The 26,068-nt window shown below is 41.8% G+C and overlaps 1 protein-coding gene across 1 annotated transcript in view; it reads right to left on the bottom strand.

The window, feature by feature from the left end:
• The window catches only part of LOC311059381 (protocadherin-15-like), a gene marked incomplete at its 3' end in the record, with an annotated part of 341,810 nt that overhangs the window by 167,997 nt on the left and 147,745 nt on the right, over positions 1-26,068 (bottom strand). The window contains exons 10-11 of the mRNA XM_084077261.1: positions 18,071-18,179; positions 17,117-17,229 (exon numbers count right to left, since the gene is read on the bottom strand). Of these exons, the coding sequence (XP_083933387.1) occupies positions 17,117-17,229; positions 18,071-18,179 (222 nt within the window). The remainder of the gene's footprint in view (positions 1-17,116; positions 17,230-18,070; positions 18,180-26,068) is intronic.

Genomic DNA, 26,068 nt, shown 5'->3' with positions numbered 1-26,068 from the left:
TCCACTTAGGATTAGGTCTGCAGTAATTGGCAAGGCACTTAACACAGATGCCATCACCCGTGAGGGATACATCGTAATCATTGAGTTCTGGTTACTTTTTTTTTTTTTCAAATGGGCGACCGGCGTTAGTTAAAGCTGCACTATGCAACTTTCCTCTTCTACCCCGGATTTGAACCCGGTTTCCTGCGCAAGTGCTGACATTTTTCTCCATTGAGATAATAGAGCCTGCCTGCTTGCTCAGGGGATAAATCTAATCTTGACCATCCGGTCAAAATTCGTGTCAGATCCTGTGTCTAAGTGAGATGTGACCTTTGACACGATCCAAATGTCTCAATAGAGCAGGGAGACAAAACACAACCACCCCAATTGTATGAGTTATATACTTATATTGTATCAACATACTCTACCATACAGATTGGACAAAATTACATTTTATTAATTAAAGAAAGTTGCATAGTGCCGCTTTACACTGGATCAATGCCAGGAACAAGCAAAAAAAAACTGTGGTTGATTTGCCGGTCGACGGAGTCCATCTGAATTGAATAGAATTTAGTCTCTATCTGGATCTCTTCTCTCACTAGCTGATTGCGTGAACTTTATTCCCCTCAGTCTGCTGTGTTTCTGCAGAATCTGTACGCGATACAGGAACCCAAGCACACCGATTGATTGTGGTTGGTAAGAACTCCCATCAGGCTATAGGCATGCGTGAAGTGTATTTCTCAACAGCATATTCCTCACTGTTGCATGATAGCACTAGCACCCTAGCATCCCTTTTCTGGGGGGGGGGGACATTAGCCAGAGAATAACCGATCTACAAGCTCACAACGTGCCGTGTTGTGAGCTATTATCAGCTAAGTACAGAGCCAACTCTAGTCCATTTTAAGTATAGAGCAGTGGTCGGTAAGAGGCGAACTGTGGGCCAACATTGGCACCGCAGCAATAATACCTGGCCCGGCAGGTTATTTTGAAACTATATATTATTTGATTTTGTACTATGCTTACATTTTTTTTTTTCAATATCGCACCGACACAAAGGCTGCTATATTAAAGCTATGAGAGTATCTATCCCCACCTGAAGAATGGTAATATGCTTTGCTATCTATATACAGTACTTCTGTCTGTCTGTCTGTCTAATTATGCCACCAATACAGCTCTTTTACTTTGATCCATTTTCTTTCTGCAACAATGTAAAGTATAAGTCGGTCTGTGGCAAAGTCTGAATAAAAAAAAAAAGAATATACATTTCTTAGATTAGCCTTTGAATATAATAATGTAAGACATTGATATTCTTTTTTTTTGTTGTAGTATGTTCTGGCCCGCGATCTAATGGCTTCGAAAAAACGGCAATGAAGTTTGGCCAGAGGCCAGACTTAATTGCCGACGCCTGGTATAGAGGGTTTAAGTGGCTAATCCTCTCCAAAGAGAAATGATCAGAGCATACAGTAGCTGGATCACTTCTGGGTGACGTACAGCAGTTGTATTGGTGTCTTCTGTGTGCATACAAGACTTTTCAAACATCAAACAGGGAGCTCGTTAGTGGAATCAGTGGAATAGGTCAACCACTAGAGGAGATTGTGAAGAGCAGCGCATGCGAACCACATTCGAACAAAATGTCCTTTCAGTACAGGGTTGTTCGACATGGATTAACCTTCCATTGGCCATAAGAGATTGTCCCACTTTTCCATCCTTCAAGCACGATCTGGAAAAATGGTTACTTGATAACCAACCTTGCAACCATTCATAATCAATCATGAACTTTATTTGCCAACATATTCTGTACTACTTCAAAGTAATACTGAACTTTATACACAACTCACTTACAAATATATATTGCCCTCTAAAACGCTGCTATTTTCTTTGTTTTAGTCTTAGCCTTTACAAATTGCCTGCCAAAATGCGTCCTTGAAAAAATAAATCATGTTTTCAGTGATTACAATAGAGGGCGCTCTTCCGCAACCTATGAATGATCCCTTGACTGCGTGCGAATGATAAAAGCAGAAATGATGTCATCTCAAAAAGAAAACTCTGTTGACTCCCATGTTATGAGATTTCAAAAAACACACCTAGTTCGGATTTCATCTTTTTTTTGGTGAAAACGAGCCATATTCAACTGCCGATAACAACAGTATGGACGCGGTTAAAATGTTTTTGTTCCGGTGGATAGACGAGACCTTCCCCTCCCCCCAAACAGCTTTGTTTACACCCTTGTCCACATCGTGGCTTCCGTGGATCGTCAAAATAATGTAAAAACGCTAACAATGATGATGAATTAATGAATTCATTCCTGGCAGTCAATGTGTTAAATGGATATACTTTGCACCTTTTGCACCTGTTTTTTACCTCTATTTTTGCATTTATGTTGTGTGTTCCCTGTGTAATGTAGGCCTACTGTAATGTACTCTATTGTCTGCTTGTTTTATGTTTTTTTGCGGATGTAAATTATCATCTTTGCTAAATCCGGTGTTCATTAATATGCAGTGTCCCGTCAAAATAAAACAATAAAATAAACAGGACTGTGTGTGTTGAGTTGACTGTAATGACTGTTGGATTTCACCCATTTAAACACAAGTGGTGTACATTTCAGATAACCCAATACTGTCAGCACAGTTCCCCGCTTATAGGCCTACTGTATGGCGGGTAAAAGGCACGCGCACATTTAATAACAAGACATGTACTCGCCACCACAATGCTCATTACCTAAAGGCCAACTCCCATGTCAGATAGCCGATCAGCACGGGACAGATTGGTAGGGACGGGCATTTGGGCATTTTCTTAGAAAACACAGAGCTGGTGTCTTCATTAATGCGGCCTTTAGCATAAATGTAACGACACTTTAATGCGTATCTACAGCTCTAAATGCCAGTAGATGAGGTTTGGGTAATTGGATAGCTTGAGCCAGTGTTGTGTTAGATACACACTGTGTATTGCGTTGTGGATTGACTTGTACAGTCGTAGCATTTTCTCTATAAAAAAAAAAAAAGATGAACAATTGTTAAGAAATACATAACTCTTCGGCAGTGGTGGACAGTTAGTACATTTTTGGAGTATTGTTTTTTTCTTTTTGCAAAGTCATGCCTTTCCGCTCCACTACATTTCAAATATGATAATAATAATATTGCACTTTTGAGTCCACTACATTTCTGAAAAGGGAGTCTTGGGACCAACATTTACAAAAATATATTATGGATTAACCACTTCTACATTTCAATACAGCATCGCATTGGTATTAAAAAATAAAATGCACTTTGTAATGTGTCCTTTTGAATATGTGTGCATTTACTAGAGTCTCTGTCGGGTGGAAACCTCCATTATGTCGAAAACTGTTACATTTCAGGTTTGAAATTCAAAAATAGCAAAAGTTGCAGATCTACAAGCTCAAAATATGTCGCTTCACACCACGTTTTGAGCTTGCAGATCTGCTGCTTTTGATGCTTTTGAGTGACACTGTAGTATGATCAAGTAGGGCGTTAATTTACGAAAAATATGGAGATAAGACGTTTATCAACAATATACTTTGTCCACCATTGCTCCTCCTCAGCCCCTGGGTGTTATGTATGTATGTACTGTATGTACAGTATGTTATGTTAGACAGATGTTAGGTTTGATGTCTACCTGTTGTCCTAGTTACTGTGTATAGCACTTTAATTGTTTCCTTCTCTGTTTATTGGACATGTTGTGTGGATGACTAAGGGTTTATGCCATTTAATCTGGATAAGAGTGTCTGCTAAATGCCTGAACTGTAAATTGAAAGAAAAAGTCGCCATCCCTCTGGGACGGTTAGAGACTCGGTTATTCATGACAAAACCCCCCTGAGCCAATGGGGGATTATCATGAACAAAGCCCAGGTAATTACACACTAGCAAGCTGAAAACACCAAGACAGAATGTCTTGGCAATGACCGAATTGACTAGACCAGTGTTTCTCAATCGTCATCTTCATTTGAAGGACCCCCGGAAGGACCCCCAGTTTGACATGCATGTTTTAAATATCTCTGGTAACCCAATATATATAATTTATAAAATCCTCATTGATAATTTAAAGGTAAAGCAAGTGATATTTTTTGGGGGTGGTAAAAACTATTTTTGTTAAAAGGTTCTATATTCTGATAGTAATCAATACTATAGAGTGGGTGTTCAGGAGTCTACCTGTCGCTACAGCTCTTTAATAAACAGAAAATACATTTTCAGGTGGGTTGCCAATTCCAGCCAATCAGGAGAGAGTAACAATTTATCATGTCATTTAAGTTATTTATGTTTTTGTTTGCTTACTTCTTTGTGTCATCCACTCTGTGGACAATTGAGAAACATGCCAACCAGTGATCCAGTGCCAATGTTAAAATGTTAATGTTAGCATCATGCTGATTGTTTGGCATGTGCATCGACTACGTGTTGGGACACATTGATTGATTGATTGACTGATTGACTGAATACTTTATTAACAGCTTGCAAAGACAAGCACAGGGAAGACCTCAATACAAGGTCTGTTAAGAGGATTTTAAACCCATGAAAGCTCTATGGCTTGTTTCCATTGGGGTCCGTCCTTTGTACTCAATTCATCGAGAGTATTGTTGAATACACTTCTAAAACAGCTAGAGTGTGCACACCGAAAAATATGCTCCCACGGTGTGTTTATTGACGACATACTGTATCTCTCGTCTATAAACACAACAGGAGCAAGTTTAACGGTTCTGCTATAGCCTCATATACGAGACTAGATTCATTCTAAACCAGTGGTTCTCAAAGTGGGGTCCAGGGACCCTCTGGGTTCTTTGAAGGGATTCCAAATGGTTCCCTTACAGGTCTGTAACTCTCAGAGTGTACGCATGGAACCAAATGGACACTTACGGGACCAATTACTCCGTCCTGCTTGTACCAATTAAGCATATTGTATTCTCTATAGAGTCGTGGTTGTTGTTTGTTGAAATCGTGCTCGTGGAGGTCTTTACTGTTCCATAGTTTTTCTTAATCCATTAAGACCTGGAACGCATCTGCATATTTTTTTTATTTGAGCTAAAAAGCATTATTTTACACTTTGGCTATTCAAAAATAGCAGATATACAAGCTCATAGCGCGGCACCGAGTGCCGCGCTACGAGCTTGTAGATCTGCTATTTTTGAAAAATCGAGAAAATGTGTGCAAATCTTTTAATATATATTTTTAAAGCGAACATTTCTTAGCAAATCTTTGCTTCTGGGGGTCCCTGGAAGAAAATATTTTGAGATGGGGGTCCGTAGCCAAATACATATAATGTTGGGGGTCCTTGACAGTTATGAAAAAGTTTGAGAACCACTGATATGAAACACACGTTTTTTTTTTTTTTAACTGTTGGGCTTTAGAAGACAATTGTAGAATCGGCTTCAGGTCTTAATGGGTTAATCATGTCGGAACATTCCATCGATGATAACGACATGGTCGACCTCGACCAATGAACTCTCGGAGGAACACCCGCGATTGCATGTGCCTGCTCTACTTTCTTTTAATATATACCAAAACATTAAACATTAACTACAGCAGTGGTTCCCAAATGGTGTGCTGTGGGATTTTGTGACCGACCACATATAATTATTGCAACGTCGTCGCTGTCGGGTGGAAACCTTGTACTGTATGTCCAAAAGCATTTGGACATACAGTACGGAAGAAAGAGCCTGTGTTCCAATGGATCCAATGTAGTTATTATTTAGTCACACGCTCTTGCTAACGCTTTTCATTGGTTCCATATTTAGAAAACCCATACACACTTAACCAGTTTTCCTAACTTCCTAACATTTTCCAAGATAGGAAATATTGCAGATCTACAAGTTCACATGATGCAATGCGACCCCTTGTGAGCTTGTAGATCTGCTATTTTTTATCGTGTTTTCACGTGTACTGGTGTTTTCAATGTTTACGCTAGATGGCGCCCTTCGCTAACCATTTGAGTCACCATTTGACTCCCAGTGAAGCAGCAAATCACGTGATCGCAAAAAAAAACAGCCACAATCACTGCCATTCTAATGGATTTGGAAATATGCCTTTTCTCTGCTTTCTGTTGCTTTCTGTTACTTTTTGCCGAAAACTACCTACATACAACTGCCAATAACTATGGAACGGATTATCGCGACGGCACAAGAGTCGAATATGACTTCTAAAGCGATCAGTGGATGGATCGAGGGTGGATGGACCTTGCCAGCGGAATCGCTGCCAAGGTCGGCTATAGGCAATGTTTTATTCTGGCGGTTAATGAGTTAATGTACTTTTGGAGCTTGCCTATCGACATCCTGGTAGTTCCTTGCACTCCGGGAATAGAGTCCACGGCAAAGCACACACATTCCAAAATAAATAAATGTAACAGGTGCTACACAAAATATGTACAGAGAAAATAAGAGAAGTCCGCAAACTGCAATGCAGCTCCCAGGTATTAACTTTAATGAGGAAAAGGGAATCAATGACAACATTTCTAACCAACATCATCATCAAGTCTCTCAGACCTGATGAAGATGGCCCATGTTAGGTTGAAACGTTGTCCTTGATTTCCAGTTCCATGCGCTCTGCCCTCCTCCAAATATTGAATAAAGAGTTTTAGAATTTAAGTGTTTGCCTTTAGCTCTCACTGAAAACAGTGACTCGACCTAACTCAATAAAAACAGTTCCTTTCTGTGCTGAGAATCAATTAAGGACACAAGAAACTGACAGTACACTAATTAGAAATACTTTGTGGGTTGTGGTAGAATTAAGAGAAACCGTGAAACGTGGGATGACTAAATTATACTGACAGAGATAAAGGAAGACCCTGAATTCACACACACCAATAAACATGATACGGCCTTTAATAAGGGCACAAAAGGAATTAATTATAATTATATAATAATTATATTTGGACAATGTCTAAATTAAAATGGAATCAAGGGATTTTAATCATAAAGAGATGGTTCACCCCCAAAAATGACCGCCGGTCATCAAATTATTGGCTTAGGAATGCAACAAAAACAAAAAAGCTCCATGAATTCAAGGCTTCATGGGGTGTGTAATTGATAGAAAATAAGTAATACATTTGTTTTTGTTGGGTGAACTATCCCTTTAAGATAACATAATTTACCACATCTCCACTTATTTTCGATAATTATGTACAAATGAGGAGTTACTGTACATCCAGAAAGAATAGGAGGGAAGACCAGCAGTGATCTTCACCCACTTGTACAATTCTTGGCAAACAACTATATCAATGTCAGAGTGTCACATCAATCTCTCTGCAGTCTGTGCTACTTCAGAACGTAGCCAAGCAACAAGACGCAAGGGCAAAACTAAAATGGGAAGAACTTCACACACACGTATGAGGAGTACACTTGGAAGGAAAGTAATCAGTGTCTACTAACAACTATAGCATCTCCCTGTTGGACAGAGGTGGAAAATACAATGACACTATCATCACAACAAGCTATATATAATTTGAATTTTCACCTGATGCTGTTAGGGGAAACGGAGGATAAAATAAGAAATGACAATACGTATTTGCTAGGATATTTCAAGTAACAGCACTGAAACCAATAACAAAAAAAACTGTCTCTTAAAGACACGTTCTCTGACCGACAAACGGAGAGACACGGTTCAACACATTTAGCCGATTGAGTACAATTTATAAAATGAGGGGGAACCTGAAACTACTGTATATTTGGTTATTATCATATAAGAATAATGAATTGAAGCTACTGGATTGTGGCTCTTCATATTAGGGATGTACCTTACTTTGAGTAATGCTTTGTAGATTGTATCTATTCATTCTGTTTGTCTCTGCCTCAGCTTTCTGTTGCGGCTTGTTTTGTTTCGGATGTTTTCTTCTCCTACCTCTTGTTCTCCTCTAGGATACGATTAGATATTAAATGTGCAAAAGAAAACACAAAGCTTTGGTGATGATGGGAGCTGACATGATGGAGCCGTGGTTGAATATGATTGTGAGGGTGATGGTTATGGAACAACGGAAGGTGGGAAAGTGGGATGTTTTGATAGAACAAAAACTCATGGATTTTGAAATATTACAAGCATATTTTCCAATTCGACATTTAAGATTATATTTTGGGGAAGCCAATTTTATTGTGTTAAGTAAGTAAATACTGTAGGTCGGTGGTGCTTATTGTCGGTATTGGCCGTGCAGGAGGGTCTCTATTCTCGTTTCAACACGCTAGACCCCCTGGGAGATGGATTGCTGAGGTGGAGCGCAACACCTACCATCAGCTCCCAGTACTTACAACAAGACCTACCATCAGCAATCAGTGATCACCGCACAACTTAGTTGCCCAAGCCGTGCTGTACTCATACGCTAGTTGACGGTGCCAGGAATCGAACAAGGAACTTGCGTCGGAAGGAAAGTGCTCTACCGACTGAGCTACCCGTACACACATTTTCTAATGTTAATCGTGTTACTTTGTTAACAACATGGGTAAGATGTACAGAATGCTATGATGACAATAAAACGGTAAATAAAAAGGAAAACGACTGAACCGGTTTATTTTTGTAACTTCACTGGGAATGTGACCAGTGTTGATTTATTGTGTATGGCTGCCTAGGGTATGGGTCTTGTACTTGTTTTTATATTGTAAGTACAATACAACCTCCAAATAAATGGAAAAAAGAGCACATAACAGATTACCTGACCAGAATACTAGCAACTTTTGGAGCTAACCTTCAGATAGCGAGGTGCTCTCTGTGTCCAAGAGCAGACGGAATATGAATAAAGGTTGCAGAGGAGAGTGCATCTCGGCTGATACCAACAGTAAGCCTCACCCCACCTATTTATACTTAGGTCTACTTGGCTCCCTACTTTACTTTTCTCTCTTTGCCAAAAAAAAATAGCCTATTTTGGCATGTTCAAAATGGGGACGCTAGGATTCATGTGGCTAATATGGGCTGCTTTTCAGCTAAACGGATAGTGGTACTGTACTGTATGTTTTGGACATATTCTCAAACCTTTTCATGTCAAGGACCCCCACATTGACACTTAACAGCCTGCAAGACCACCATTTGAAAGGAAGGATACGCCAGGGACCCCCAAGAGAAGATTTTTACGGCTATAGCAGTGATTCTGAATTTGATACCATTTTGATCTTCGGGACCCCCCGATCTACACTGTAGTAACATTAGTGTTAATTTAACTCAGTGTACAAATGAAATTCGTACACTCTCAGAGTTACAGACACAAAAGGGTCCATGCGGTTCCTAATTATCAATCATTTGGCTGCGGACCCCGTGGAACCCCCTCAAGGAGCCCTGGGGGTCCCCGGACCCCAATTTGAGAACCAATGCTGTATGTTACTCGCCCCCCATCGTTAATAGACAGCAACAGTGAAAGGCTGTTGCATAAGAGTGAGAATACTGGCTTGACTTCATATTCTGGTGTGTGTGTGTGTGGTGTGTGGTGTGTGTGTGTGTGTGTGTGCGCGATGGCTGTGAAGTACGACATGGGGATTTCCTGCCGCAACCAAACACATTCACGCTGCCTCTTGCTGCGTGTCTGCACGCGGCACACATTGGCGAGTATCAGAGGAGCTGCTTGAGGGACACATCAATCTGCTCTTCAACCTCCGCGCAGCTACAAAGCCAATTGCGTCTCACTAGGGTTAACCTTCAACACTGGCACCCGTCGAGGCATCAAAAACAAGCGGCAGCCTGGCCTGGTCTCAGCTGTCACTGCCTTCGCTCCACCTTCAGAAAACACGGCCCCACATGTCACCATGTGACAGTCACACTGGGACCTTTTTTCTGAAACCCTTTGAAAATCCTTTCTGTCGGGCAGAAACCTTGTATCTCCATATCCGTAAATGAATGCCTTACTTCGTCTCCTGAACTGTAACAGTGTTGGACGTATGAGGTTTTCACCTGACTGTTACGAAATACTGTTGGAGCGGGGGAAGTGAGATCAGAACTAATTTAGCAAATTAACCACTTTCAAACTGGTCTCCTTATTTTGGGCATGTTATTATAGGCATTTTTTTTAAAAATGTTTATAAAATAAAACATAATATCCAGAAATTGTCAAAACATTCCAAAACATTTCCAACTATTTTGAAAATAGTGACAATTAGCCACAACATGCCACAGAATGTTTTGAGCTTATAGTTGTGCTATTTTCGCTAATTGTGGTATGATGAAGTGATCGTCTCTGTCGGGTGGAAACCTCATAATATGAGGTTTCCACCCGAAAGATTTTTGGACATATTATGAGTTTTGGACATATTATTATTCTAATTCAAAAACAGCAAAAGTAGCAGAGCGACAAGCTCAAGCTTGCGGATCTGCAACTTTTAATACTTTTGGGTGACGCTGTATGAGCAAGTAGGGCGTTAATTTATGAAAAAACACAAAAAGTTAGAATCTGGAGATAGAGGTTTTTGCCCGACAGCAACGATATATAGGGCTTAAGTGGTTAACATACATTTTCCGCATGCATTTGTAACAGAGGTATAGAGAATCAACAATGCATGATAGACTCACTGCTGAATATGGAATATATGCAGAGTGTGATTGCTGTTACTTGGAGTCAGATATTGTCCCCTACTTTCATATCCACTTGAAAGTTCTGGCAGAAAACATGTGTTTACTCAAATACTCTATGTCAGGGGTTTTCAACCGGTGGTCCGCGGACCACCAGAGGTATTGCAGGTGGTCCCTGGCCATGCATTAAAACACTTTCTTTTTTTACTTTTAATAACTTACAGGAGTTATTACTGTATTGTATGTGTGATATGAAATGTGAGCTTACCATAATCACAGTAATCCTTAATCATATTCCATCATATTCAAACAAAATCACTGTATTTTATTATATATTATATTGATATTATAGCTATTTTCTACAGCTCCCTGTGGTGCATGAACCCCCCACCACTATTGTGTGGGGTGGGTCTATAATGGACCCACCACGCACAATAGTGGTGGTCCCCAGGTTGCTCTTAGTCAGGATGGTGGTCCCTGGGTCAAAATCAGTTGAAAACCCCTGCTCTATGTAAGTGATATTATTAAAATGCTGACTATAAAAATACTAAAATTGCCAAAATACTCAAAATGTATGGTCATAAGTTCATAATTCATAATAATGTCATAATATAAATACATACTTGATTTTATAATGGATTTCATGCAAGGTTAAAATGTGAAAACATGGATTTGATGTGAACTTTCTGGGGCAGAACAAAAGGTTCCCTGTCTGTCACACCGGACCTCTATTTGATTGATTGCATGTCACTCACACGGCAGGTGAAGCAAACCTGTTTGTCGAAGCTCTGTAAACTTGCATTTTATGTGATATTGCACTGCAAAAGTTAATGAATACTGAAGCCAAGGACAGACGGTCAAAGAGACATTCTAAGGACTTGAAGCAACCCAAGAACAAAGAACCTCTTTTCCACAACAAGCGGCCAACGAGGTATTCTATTTTTAGATTTCGCTTTGATGTTGCTGTTGTGTTTGATGGACACACTTGAGCTGCGCTTTGCGCATTTCCACATGTCTTGTATTTTCATTTACATATGGTTTGGTCTACAGTATGTTATGTACTGTGCATGTTGTTGATTGTGTGTTTATACTTTTTTGTGTGAACATATAGTTCTCACGGCATGACTGAGGGATGAGAAGAAAGCCTGAAGCAATAAAGAACCAATATGTGTCGTCAATGTTGTGAGAGGAGCTACACAGAGGCTGTGAGAGACAGTTTTGCTTCTGTTTTCGCGGTTCTCATCTCACCTCCCCTGAGATTTACAGGCCCCTTGCATGTTACCCGTAATTGCAATACCAAGAGAAAAAGAAAACGCTGAGATTTCCCAGCCGTGTCTGTGGCCTCCTCTCCACCGTGGTGGTGGTGGTGGTGGTGGTGGGTGTGGGTGCGGGTTGGGTGTCTATCTCCTCTAAGCACCCTCCACCTCTCTCTCTCTCTCCCACATACTGAGTGATGATAAACGACACCCACACAGCCCTGGCCTCACAGCCCTCCCTCAAGATCCAATCTGTTCTCACAGACACCTAAGGGACAACTGTTCCCCTTGATGGACACACTGTGCGTGCGCGTACGTGCTCGTGCGCTTGTATTACTATACTTGTGAGGGCCACAAGTATAGTAAAACATGAGAAATAAGACATTGTACCTCTCAAAAAACATTTTAGAGGTGCGTTTACAATTAGAAAAAAAGATTCAAGTTGGGGTTAGGTTTAGGATTAGACATTTAGAGGTTAGGTTTAGGAGTTGGAACTAGAGTTATACAGGATTTACACTTATAGTTGCGTGCCAGTTTCATGCACATGTGTGTACGTGTGTGTACGCGTGTGTGTGTGAGTGCAGGGGCACAGGATTAAAGCCCGTTCCCAGGTGGTTCAGCTCTTTAGCGGTGTCCCTGTTACTGGGAGGCAGTGGCAAATGACCCCCGGCTCCCCTGCTGCCTCCACAGCCCTCGACCTGCAGGAGATTCACTGCCTCCCAGAGTCACCGTTTATCACTCAGTCTTCATTTCTCCCAACGCCGACCTCATCCCCCTCTTTTTCTCCTCTTCCATTCTTCGCTCCTTTCCTGCCTCTCGTCCTCCTCACTCTCTATTTCTGACGACCCCCGTCTCCCTTTCTGTTCCTGTCTCTGCAGTCCATCCATCCCTGCTTGACCTTGGGAGGATATTGGTCCATCAGGATCAATGAAGGCATTGGAGGCACAACGTATTCCTTTTGCAGGAGACCGCGGGGAGCTGTGTCACAGCTCGTCTACCTCTATTTTAACACTTGGGGTTGCAAAACCGTAAATCTACGGTTTTGCAAAAAGTGACGTTGAGTGCCAAAACCGGGAATCTACGTGAAATCAATCTTTTTTCTTTTTTTTTCCCCACAAGGGGGGGGACTAGCGCAACTGTGGAATCACCCACGGTGACTCTGAGAAGGAAGGGACAGATGGATCACCGTGCCAAAAAAACTGTCTCCCGCCCGCTCCCATTCTATCTCCTTGCAAAAAAACTTTCCTTAACTTTTTACAGTGGGGAAAACCACAAATTTTCGATCCGAGATCACTCCGCCATGGTGACTCGCGTGAGAGATGTTATTGTTCCAGGCGTTAGCCAGGACCATCCACCATCGTGCACACATATATTGTTTACAATCGGGTGCTCGTCGTGGAGTCTGCAGCTGTAAACAGCGTAGCAATACAAACGGTGAGCACTCAACGTGACTTTTTTAATACAACTCTGGCACCGAATGTGTTAACTGAACATCCGTTAATGGACCCATTTCTCCCATTAAGATCTCAGTTCAGTCTCATAAGCATAATATGTGTTAAAGCTACAATCCGTAAGTTGTATATCTGTTGTCTCCCTCGCCCGACGGTGAGAGGCAATTGCTACAATTAATGCTAATGCAATTGCGTTATCGTCCGAACTACAATACAGGACAAATAATAAAGGCAGTGCGTCAAAAAACTCCGGAGCGCCGTCTGCTTCAAATAACTATAAAGACATTGTCAACAACATGACTAGCACATCCTTTATGACACCACAACGACAGTGAAGCCTCCAAGCAGACTCAAGTCCTGCCATCCCTACTATAAGGCGGCACAAGAGATGCCACGTTCAGAAGAACCACGTTCAGAACAACATGCAATGACCACCTTCCCCCTATACAGACCACCTTCAAGACAATATATAATGACCACCTGCCCCCTATACAGACCTCCTTCCCCCTATACAGACCACCTTCCCCCTATACAGTACAGACCACCTTCAAAACAACATACAATGACCACCTGCCCCCTATACAGACCACCTTCAGAACAATATATAATGACCACTTCCCCCTATACAGACCACCTTCAGAACAATATATAATGACCACCTTCCCCCTATACAGACCACCTTCAGAAGAACATAAGTACAGGCATGCAAACAGCCCCGAGGTGAAAAAGGTGACAACATGTTGTTTTCTTTCGGGTCAAGTGTCACACAATTGCCCTATTTGGGTTCAAAAAGGTGACTGTAGCTGAAAAGTGACACTTTTGCATGCCTGTAAGTATTAACAAGAGCTTGTGACTAAATAACTGCTACATTGGAACCACTTGGAACACATGGGTCTTTTTTCCATTTCCTAAAAAGTAAAGGCTTTGGACATACAAGGCTGGAATATCATTTTATTCATTAAAATAAGTCCCGTATTGTAGCTCTTCAACATCATACTGTGCTGTGTCAGTGCTCTCTCCAGAATACTAATATGTCAAGTCTAATATGCTCCTTCCAGCCTCACTGAGTCCCACAGCAATTCTCTCTCTCTCTCTCTCTCTCTCTCTCTCTCTCTCTCTCTCTCTCTCTCTCTCTCTCTCTCTCTCTCTCTCTCTCTCTCTCTCTCTCTCTCTCTCTCTCTCTCTCTCTCTCTCTCTCTCTCTCTCTCTCTCTCTCTCTCTCTCTCTCTCTCTCTCTCTCTCTCTCTCTCTCTCTCTCTCTCCCCCCCCCCCCCCCCCCACACCTTGACTCCCTTCCTCAGCAGTGTTTCCCTTCCCCTAGCCATGCACAATCTTTTCTTGGGACCTACAAAAATGCTACTGTAGCTTGGCATGGCCAGACTAATATCTACGCAGTGATCTCTGCTGATTACACTGCTGACACTGTAGCGATATCAGGATGTTCTGTGCTGTCATAATGTCAACGAGATCGCATGTTCTTTGCTCACGTTTGTTGCCTAAGCTTGGAGCGGGATACGGTACGGACACTGTGACTTTGTGTTTGTCATTCTGCATAGTGCAGGCTAAGGGCTCAATGCACAGCAGCCATATTGGAAAGAAATTCCTTGAGGTTCCTTCACATGTCTTACCGATTACACTAATTAAGGTTGTGTTCTATTCTGGTCAATGAACATTCTGGTTTCTTGAGGGGGTTCCAAATGGCCCGTTACGGGAGGTCTCCTCCTCTCTTCTCCTCTCTGGGTAAACATGCAGGCTTCACACAGGGTTGCCAGATCTGCTTATTATAATTTCCCCGCAAGATTTGATTTGAAAATAGCCGATCTACAAGCTCACAACGCGTCGCATCGCGACGCGTTGTGAGCTTGTAGATCTGCTTTTTTCAAATAGCTGATGTATATGTTAAAGTGCTCATGTGGCCCATAGTCGCTTCTTTTGGGCTGGGTTTTCCTAGACCTGGTTGCTTGTTTCTCTCACAGAATCTGGCAACACAGGCTGCACAGTGCTCAGGGGCGTGTGAAGGTTAGCGATGGTGAGTGTGAAGTTTGTGTTTGGCGGCGGCGTTGCACCAGCACCCAGGTAATCCCCGGCTCCACTCTAAATTAGGATTCATGAGTGCGGCAGCCCGGCCTAACTGCCAAGTCCATAAATCACAACATCTTTTTCTCTCCACAAACGCCAAGAAGCAGCTGCAGATAAGGTTCAAGGGCTGAGATTATCTTGCTTAGTGCACCCAGGTAAGGGCAAAAAAAAAAGAAATCACATAAATTGTGAATTTTCTGTGTTGATAACGGAACAACGTGCACGGTGAAGATCATGAAAACTGTAAACAAGATAACCGGGAATTTTTTGTGCGTTTAACCTGCAGATAAACACAAGGCAAATACCACAAAGCTGCGTGTGGTAATATTTTACCCAAAACGATGCAGATATCTACGTACATTTCAAAAGCTTTTCATAGGTGAAAGTAAATGGGTGGATTTGGATATACGGGGCGCCTGATGGAGGGGAAAGGAACTTGGTTGGAATAACGTGTTCCTTCCACGCGCTACGTCCAGCCGGGGAAACTCCCCCCTGTCGGGTGATAAGAAGCGGCTTGCTTGCTCCTCATGCATTGAAGGAGGCATGAGCTTCAGCTTGGGCTCTCCCTAGGCTGGCAGAGGGAGAGTAGCGCCCAGGATTACATAGGCAATTGGCACTGGGTGAAAAAATATGGGTTACAAAATCGTGGGAAAAAAAAAGAAAAGGATTTCGATATACGCTCTGAGAATCTCTTCCGATGGTTTTGACGTCGTAGAGCGCTCTGATAGTTCAGAATAGATACTCATTAACTAACGTTGTCATCTTGTAAAATGAATTACATTTATCCCATGTATAAACATGATTAGGTTTGTTTTGATGCATGTTTAATACAGTCTAGAGCAGGGGTCGGCAATTAAGTTTGGCCTCAGGCCAATTTGTTTTCTGAGGCATTAGATGGCGGGCCAGAACATAATAATCAAAGGCTAATTTAAGAAATTCATAGTTAAAGATAAATAATTGGAACTCCATGACAGACCGCCGTATAAGACATACATTTGTGATGAAAAGAATGAGAATGGATCAATACAAACGAGCTGCAGGTGGCATAATAAACCGTAAACACGCTGTTTTTACCCTTTCCATTATTATGGAGTGAAGCCAAACTCATTATAATAATAATGATTTGACATTTTTGTATTCTCCTAATTATGACTCTGTCCTCCCAGACGTGCCACACATCACATGGTTTCTACTTCATCATACCACCATCATATGAGAGCATAAACTGGGCTGTCATTACTGAACTGATTGGTTGCAGCTGGGGAGCTCCGCTATGTGTGTAGCCTGCTTATGTTTGCTGAACATTTAACCTGCTAGTTGGCAACTTGCTCTAAATGAGGAAAGTTGGACATCAAACTATGTGTTCATCCTTCATGATGTCATCTATGGAAAGCCGTTTCTGCTACAAAGTTGTGGCTGCCCACTTGAATTTATATTTATATTTATAGTTTATTGATTACTTTTGATGCAGTAATGGTCTTTTTCCATGTCCTTTCATTTTGTTTTGGTATTAAAAAGGTCTTAAAAGTCCTTAAATTGTCACTGCACTGTCATCTGCGGACCCCCCCCCCCCCCAATTTTCTTTTTTTTTTTAAATCATGTGGAGTCCCTCCTGGGGGTCCCAACCCACAGGTTGAGAACCACTGGTAAAGTACAAAACAAGCAGCAACCATCACATTTTTGCAACAATAACTTCCTCCTCCACTGTTCAGATGCATGATGGGACAAACCAGCTTTTCACTCAGAGAGTTCAGTGTGCTCTGAGTGCTCCCAGGGTAATACTCCGAATTTCCAACATTTCCGAACGGAACAGAGAGCTCCGGGGTATATTTAGGAGCCTGCCCTTATCTGAGAGGTCAGAACTCACCTTGATAACCAGGGTGAATCTTTGATGCAGGTCTCTGTTGATGGGCTGCAGAACACGGAGCTCTGCAGTGGTCCGGTTCAGGGTGAAATACTGCGCCCACGTCGGCGGAAAACCTGCAATCACATTCATCACTTGTGTGCGTATTCGGTATAGACACTTCGCTACTGGTTCTCAAACTTTTTTCATGTCAAGGACCCGCCAATGAATATGTATTTTGGCTTAAAATATTTTGTGACAGGCACATTAACCGCTTAAGACCTGGAACGCATCTGTGTCATTTTTAGATTTGAGCTAAAAAGCATTATTTTACACTTTGGCTATTATTGAAAAATCGTGAAAATGTGTGCAAACCTTTGAATAGATATATTTTTTAAAGCAAACATTTTTTAACTCAAATCTTTGCTTCTGGGACCCCATGGAACAAAATATTTTGAGATGGGGGTCCGCGGCCAAATACATATAATTGTGGGGGTCCTTGACATGAAAAAGATTGAGCACCACTGAAACATACGTTTTTCAGAAAACTGGATTTAGAAGACATTTGTAGAATCGGCTTCAGGTCTTAATGGGTTAAGCCCTATATACTCGATTGGATGCCGAATACAATAGCCGATCTACACTCATCTATTTGCCCTATAGATAGACAGACAAACTGGCAGACAGACAGGATGGGTAAATGCAGAGGACAAATTTCACACATTATGTGAAATGTGTCCTCTGCATTTACCCATCCTAAGTACTAGGAGCAGCGGGCCCTATTAATGCAGCGCCCGGGGAGCCGTTAGGGGTTAAGTGCCTTGCTCAGGGAAAAGGGACGAACCGGTGACCTTCTCTAATTCCCACATGGCCTGTAATTCCCCCAAAACAGGGACACCAGTCCAGGTTGAAAGTCGTTCAACATTTAATGTGCCAAACAAATCAGTAAAGCCATGTGTTCTGCCTGCACCTACGTACCGACTAGGATGTAGTAAAGGATGCCAGGTCTGTCCGAAGGGGGCTGGATGTTCCTGTCCATGTCCACCGCCCGGATCGCAGGCGTCACATTCAGAGGGTTCAGTTTGGCCTGCAAAACAAAAACAGTGATTATGAGGGGTCAGTCACCCCCACGAAGCCACGCACCCCACCAGCATCCGCTGGCCTGTCTAATTAGAAACCTTAAATCTCCAGGTTTCAAAAGGTTTTTTTTAGTGGTGCCAACCACTCCTACATTTGACCGTGTGTGTGTGTGTGTGTGTGTGTGTGTGTGTGTCCGTTCGTCCGTCCGTATGTTTGAGCACGGCCTCAACAGCTGCAGCTGATTGCAACACAAAGATGCAACCAGTTATACTTATTAACTCATCACAGGCACCACTCTCTTCACACTGGGTGTGTTTTTTTCATAAATTAACACCCTACTTTAAAGTACTTAAAATAGCAGATTGGTCATTTTCTATTTTCAAACAGGTTTTTTTTGTATGTATATATATATTTTCAAATAGCCTAGGTATAAAATAAGGTTAAAGTAGTTAATGTATGTTTTATAATATAATAAGTTATATCTACAAAGTAACTAAAGTTTTCAAATAATTGTAGTGAAGTAAAAGTACAATATTTTCCTCAGAGATGTAGTGGTGTAGAAGTAAAAGTATTGAAAATTGGAAATACTACACTTAAGTAGAAAAATACCTCAATATTGTACTTAAGTACAGTACTTAAGTAAATATACTTAGTTACTTTACACCACTGAAAAAAGGAACGGTTTTGATTTCCACCCAACAGCAACAAAATTATGTTTGCTAACAAGAGCGGACACAATTGCTGCAATTGCTTATAACAGACAAAAGCAGGCCATGCATGAACCACAATCCACAGCATACACTGTGGATACACTAAGGACAATTAATAAGAGTAATTACTGTAAATAATGCTCCAATGCTGCGACATCATGTGCCCTTCACCGTCCTTCCAAACCTCCCTAATAGTAGCATAACATCAAGGATAATCTGCGGATGGGTTGGCAACTTCTTTTTGTGTGTCACTGGCGCGTGGGCGGGCATCATCCAAACTAATTGGCATGCGCTTGCACTGACATGTGGGTAAGTGGGAATATGTTTCAGCGCATGGCGTTTTAAGCAAATCCCTCCCTCTACCGCGAGCTAACTCAATGTGGCCGATAATACAGAGAATGTGTGGATAATACGCTCTGGGCTTTTGTGATATTGTTGGTGTCGTCAGGCAGAAAACCTTGTATCTCCATAATTCAACTTTTTTTTTTTCATTTCCCAAATTAATGTCCTACTTAGTCATTCTGCAATGTCACGCAAAAGTAGCAAAAATAGCCGATCTACAAGCTCACATTTAATAGAATTGAAGGTAGGGCATTTCTAATTCAAACTTTTTGAGGCAATGGAGAATTGGAGAATAAGTTGCATGATGGATGATATGAAAGTCACTGTTTGAAGGAAAATTTACATTGTACATTTTTTATGTCATTGTCCTGTAATGTCTTGTTGAATGTCATGTTTTTATGTTATACGTGGACCCCAGGAAGATTAGCTGTTGTTATGCACCAGCTAATGGGGATCCTAATAAACTCAATTAACTCAATAACGCGTCTTTCAGAAATGTTTTAAATGAAACTGAAAGTGGTTAAGTGTGTGTGGTGTTTTTATTATAAATGTTGAACCAAAGAAAAGTATTAACAAGAGCTTGTTGTGACTAACATCGGATCGATCTGAACACAGGTAATGTCTTTCCACCACATTTACTGAAAAGTTAACCGTTTTGGACATACAAGATTCCCACCCGACAGCGATGATATTATGCTTCCTTTTGCACAGATAGGCAACAGCTACAGTATAACAGCTCTCTGGCAGGATAGAAATCCGCTCTCTTAAGGGTATATTTATATCCCCTCAGCTTCTGGAGTAATCCTCACCCCCCACCCCCCTCCCTCTCTCCCTAAACCACCCCTCTCCGCTTTTTACAATGTAGAGGTGCGCTAAATCAAAATCCCTCTGGCTCTGCACAATGATGATTAGCTTTAATACCCTCCTACAGGCAGTCATTATCCAGGAAGACCCCCGTGTCCACATTAGAGAACCTTCCCCTGGGCAAAAAAACAAATACAGATCAACTTAATAATGCGTGTCTAGCCATTGTGATTAATTACAATACACTCGTCAATTATGAGGAGACAAATTTCCCTGCGGGCCGATAATGTTAGTGTAACGACTGTATCTGCCTGAATAGGAGAAAACCAGAGGCCAGCTAAAAACACATACGGAACAAACTACAGACCAGCTAAAAACACATACAAAACTAACCAGAGGCGAGCTAAAAACACATACGGAACAAACCAAAGACCAGCTAAAAACACTCACTAGAGCAGAACACAATCGATGAGGAACCACTATAACATGTCGCCTCTGTCGCGTGGAAAGTAACCTCATTATGTCCAAAACTGTGACTTTCCAGGTTTCAAATTCAAAAATAGCAAAAGTAGCAGATCTACAAGCTCAAAACGTGTCGCTTCGCACCATGTTTCGAGCTTGTGGATCTGCTACTTTTGATACTTTTGTGTGACACTGCAGTATGACCAAGTAGGGCAAACAAAAATACACAAAAAGTTAGAATATGTAGCTATGAGGTTTCTGCTCGACAACGATTTGCATGTGTCTTCAGTAAAATAACATCCCAGTCAGTGGTCTTAATTGCAGCACAGCTCTTTGGAGGAGGCATAACTCCACCAGTTCAGAGAGAGGAAAAAGAGACATGAGAGCAAGAAAGGCCAATGGTGTCTCACACTGATGACAAAGCTGTGCTTTGAGGCCCAACAGTTCCCTGGACCTGCATATACTTAGCAGTCTGGAAACCTTTTATCATTAATTATACATCACAAGGGGCCAGTCTGAGGAGAATATGGGAATAAACAACAGCGATTCGATTCACCAAGGCACACGTACTGTACACACGCACGTACGCACGCATATATACAGTATGTTTGTATCTTTGTGTCTTTTGAGGACATCAACAGGACGGCAATTTTACGAATGCCATTTTTATGAATTCCATTTTTACTTTTTAAATGTATTTTTTTAAGCTCAAAGTAGCTGAGGACGTCAACGTTTTAGGAGGCCATTTTTAAATCAAACCCCAAAGCCAAAAATAGTGGATCAACAAGATCACAGCGTGTTTCGCTGCGATATGTTGAAATTATCGGTGTACTAAAAGCATAGTCTTGCGTGTCCAGACTGTTGCTTCCGGTCATACAGTCTGGAGCACGGAAGCTCTGTTGATGAGTAAAGGGGGAAAGCAGAAGCCCTTTCTCCCCTCCACTTCCGTTTCGTCTTTACAGTCGCGCAAATGTATCCTAATATAAATCAAAATCATCTAAGCATATATAGATAGTTTGTTGCTTAGCAGAAATGGAAATTAAAAAATAAAATGTAAAGATATTTTTAAATATTTTTCAATGGAAATGACGAACAGATGGCAGCTTCCTGCCTCGGATTTCGGGAGGTGTAGTTCCAGACTCTATCCACCTGTTTCCTAGGCTTTTCACTGTGTTCCACTTCCTGTCTTTTGATCCAATGAAATCCAATGAAACCGGTCAGATGACTAATGATATCCAATGAAATCCGACAGGAAGTGGAAAACACACAGCCAAGAAACAGGTGGATATAGCATTCGGAGATTGTGGAATAGTTTTCTGGCTACCCGAGACTACTAAAAGCATAAATCAGACATAACTCCAGCCCTAACCCCTAAAAACTATCCTCTAAATGCCTCATCCTAACCTCCAACCTGAATCTTATCCTAATTGTAAGCATACTGTAACTCCCCAAATATATATTTTTACCATAAAACATTTCTCTTGTGATACCCTTACAAGTATAGCAATGCAAGCACGCGCACACTCACGCACACGCACACAAATCTATAACTTGTCATCATCCACAACAATGTATACTGTATATCTCCCCTGTGTGACAATTCCCACATTCTCTTTCTGTTCCAATTCAATCTCTCTGTCTCCCCCCCAGCAACTGTACCCTAGGACTATCAATACGTCATTGATCCATCCCTTGCATACTAAAACTTTCTCTCACAGACACACAACTCTCTCTCACACTCTCTCACACGCACACTGACACACTATCTCTATCTCTATCTCAGAGCTAGACCACACTGGGTCTCCGGGGACCCCCAGGGGGTCCGCAATGTATTCGCACATTAATAACCACGTTAATAACAACAGTTCTGCATGCGGTCTGTGTGTTGTTTTCCTATTAGCGAGAGAAACAAGCAACCAGGTTTATGAAAACAAGCCCAAAAGAAGCGAGCCCTTTGCCCCGCGGGGGTCCCCAGACCGCCACTACGGCAGGTACGTAGGTGTCTAACTCTAGAGGTTCTTTCTTTCTAGTTTTATATATTTGAAAACTTGTGAAATGGGAAATTCAGCATAATGAGTACTTTCTACTTTTTGTACTTTAAGTACATTTTAACACCAATCATGTTGTACTTTTACTCAAGTACATTTTGAATTCTGGACTTTTACTTGCAACAGAGTATTTCTACATTATTGCAGTATTGATACTTTTACTTAAGCAAAAAACGACTTTTTCCACCACTGCAGGTCGGCCTCCAAACAGACGGCATCCCTGAGGCACTCTCTCTCTCCCTCTCCCCCCACCACTTTAAAACTATCTGTTTGTTCTTGGCTCTATTCTCCGGTGTTTCGGAATTCCAGCAGTGTTTTCGCTCTCATCTGAAAACCCCATTCAGACTTCAGCTCTAATTGCTGAACCAACAGAGCAGAAAATGCTACTTCTCTGCCGCTGAGACGGAATAACAGCAAGGTGAACTTTGCCTGCAGGTTGAGGAGGCACAGACAGGATCAACACTGGAGCCTAGGGGGTGACCCAGCGACATCTGTTGCATGCTAAAGGCCACTTCACATCACCAGCGGAGCGCAGCAAAGCGGTATTGGCGCGCGCAAAGTGCCACCCATAGAGCGTCGCAGTTCCCGCCCACTTCCTGGTGCCGGAAGTAAATACTCAATGCATTTTTCCCTTTGACTTTTACAAAGATATTTATATAAATTAATTTAAGCCTACAATCAAGCCATCCAGGATCCTGGTGAATCATGACCATAAAACGATTCTGTGAAAAAACTTTTTTGAAAACGGCAAAACAAAGGGTATTTATTAAATATAGTATATCATATCATTAAATATAAAATAAATAAATAAATCACAGAAAAAAAGGTTTTATGGTCATGATTCACCAGGATCCTGGATGGCTTGATTCTAGGCTTAAATTGATTGATATAAATATTTTTGGAAAAGTCAATGGGAAAAATGCATCGAGTATTTACTTCCGGCACCAGGAAGTGGCGGAACTGCGACGCTCTATAGCAGCAACCAGTGTTGCCATGTGTAATTAATATAACGTCACCCTGCTGAAATAATGGCTTATGTAATTTCTTTAATCATTTCACCCAAAAGGTTTATAGCAATATGACTGGCATACAAATAACGCTGTCTGTCAGCTATGTAGCATAAGAGGATTAAATGACTTTTGCAATTGTAAGCCTGATTGGGCCAAATAATTAAATGGAGTAAGTGACTTCATTATACTTGGGCCAACTATTTATGCCTTTGTCTTTGACTTAGGAAACATAAAATGGCTTAGGTCAGGGTTTCTCAAAGTGGGTGCCGTGGCACCCTAGGGTGCCATGACGCAAGTACACAATTATGCTCAACCTGCTCTAATGGAAACTGATATTCTCTCAAGTTTTCCTCAAGATTTACTGTACTGTATCTTAGATTTACATATTTACGTACCGTAATATCACATAAATGTAAGGTTATATAAAGTAACAACATACTACAACGCTGATGATACGTCCCAGGTGCACCCACGTGATGTATTCTTTATAGTTAGTGACTCTATTTATAGTGGCACATAGGAATTAGACTATGTCACAACCAGGAATAGTTTGGTGACCACCGGAGAGACGGGTGACAGCCGGAATGTAGACGGCATAGCGGGAGCAGTATGGGTTAGCGCCCCAGCCTGTGTCTTCCGTGAGGAAGAAGCCCAACAAACCCACGGTGAGGCCTTTAGGAGGGCCATTCAAGCAGACCGCAAGTGGAGCTAATACCATTAGACGGCCCAATCTAGTGGTATCGGCCCAAGGAACCATCACGCCAGAAGGAAATGTTTGGATCTGGATGGTGCAGAGGATCTGGTACAGCGCTCAGGTCCTGGACCTGGTGAGACGAAGGAGGAGCCCGGCCAGGAGGCCACCCACAGAGCCTAGTCCCTCCACGTGCCAGAGCCTCCCCCGAGTTCTGGCAGAGTAGTTCCGGAGAAGCGGACTGATTGGCCCTGTCTTTCCCTATAGGACTGACCGTGGGTAGCTACCTGGGACGTAAGTTGGGGCTTGATCAACTGGGTCACCTGGGCGAGGGTGTATGTTGCGAGACCCGAAACACCCTATGACCCCAGGCTACAACACTGATGATACGTCCCAGGTGCATCCATGTGATGTATTCTTTATAGTGTAATGGGTGCCGTGGATGAAAAAGTTATTTACAGGGCTACCCTGAGCCAAAAAAGTTTCAGAACCACTGGCCTAGGTTACACTCTTGAGATAGGCCATTATACTACTGGGGTGGGAACCGCATGATCCTTTTCAATAAGGATCTAGGCAATTTTACCAGAGGTGGCCACTGTCATGAAGAACTGATTTAGGCAAACATATCATTTTCCTCACAAACGTTCTTAAAAGCGACTTTGGGCGTGTTTTTCTGTGAAGTTATGTAAATATTGGTACTGTAGTTGCGTGTTATGTTGTTTGGGCTTGTTTTTCTGTGAGGTTATGTAAATATTGGTACTGTAGTTGCATGTTGCGTTTCTTAGGCTTGTTTTTCTGTGAAGTTATGTAAATATAAGTACTGTAGTTGCGTGTTGCGTGTCTTGGGATTGTTTTTCTGTGAAGTTATGTAAATATTGGTACTGTAGTTGCGTGTTGCGTGTCTTGGGATTGTTTTTCTGTGAAGTTATGTAAATATTGGTACTGTAGTTGCGTGTTGCGTTTTTTTGGGCTGGTTTCTAAAAGTGTAGATGCTAATTTGGGCTTGCTTCCTAAATATTGTTTAAACCAGTTGGTTCTCAAACATTTTCATGTCAAGGTAATCAAACCCCCAAATGAATATGTCAATTGTCCGCGTATCCCCATCTGAAAACATTTTGTGCCAAGATTATTTTTCAAATAGCAGATGTATATAGGTTTAAAGTGCTCATGCTTTAGTCGCTTGTTTTGGGCTTGTTTTCATAGACCTGGTTGTATATTTCTCTCGCAAAATCTGGCAACAATGGCAGCAACTTGAAGCGTCGCGCTGCCGAGCGCTGAAGGGAGAACACCCGTTGAGAACGTACACACAAATCATATTTCATCACGCGGTGACACCTAGAAATAGAACAGTGGCATAAAAGGAACACCGGGCGGCACGTCTAGCGTCGGCAGTGTGGGGTCACTTAGACAATTAATTGGCAGCCAGTGTGTCACAATGTTTGAATGCTTGTTAACAAACGGGTATTGGTAGAAATGTCTACGGACATTTTCACAATAGAGAAATAAACTAAAGTGTCTAGAAATGTTGCTGTGTCTAGTTTGTCAACCTGTGGATGTTCATAACAAGATAATATATGTCTAATAGTCAATAACAATAAAATGTGTTCCAATGCAACACTGTTAGTGGTATCTACCCGGAAATTATTTGGTCTATAGGCTTAACGCTTTTGACGTGACAACATCTTGCAGATTTTAAAGCTTGTAGGCGCAGCGGAGTATAAGGCTTGATTTATACTTTGTTGCACCTACGTGTCACCTGCCGGGTGAAATAGCAGCTCAACAAGCTCACACAACGCATTGTGAGAGGTTAAGCTTAATAAAGCAACTCC

This window comes from Gymnoscopelus microlampas (genome assembly GCF_963454915.1).
Source record: "Gymnoscopelus microlampas genome assembly, chromosome: 13".
Lineage (NCBI taxonomy): Eukaryota > Metazoa > Chordata > Actinopteri > Myctophiformes > Myctophidae > Gymnoscopelus > Gymnoscopelus microlampas.
Note: the sequence above shows the minus strand (reverse complement) of the source record. Positions and strands in the feature narration are given on the sequence as shown.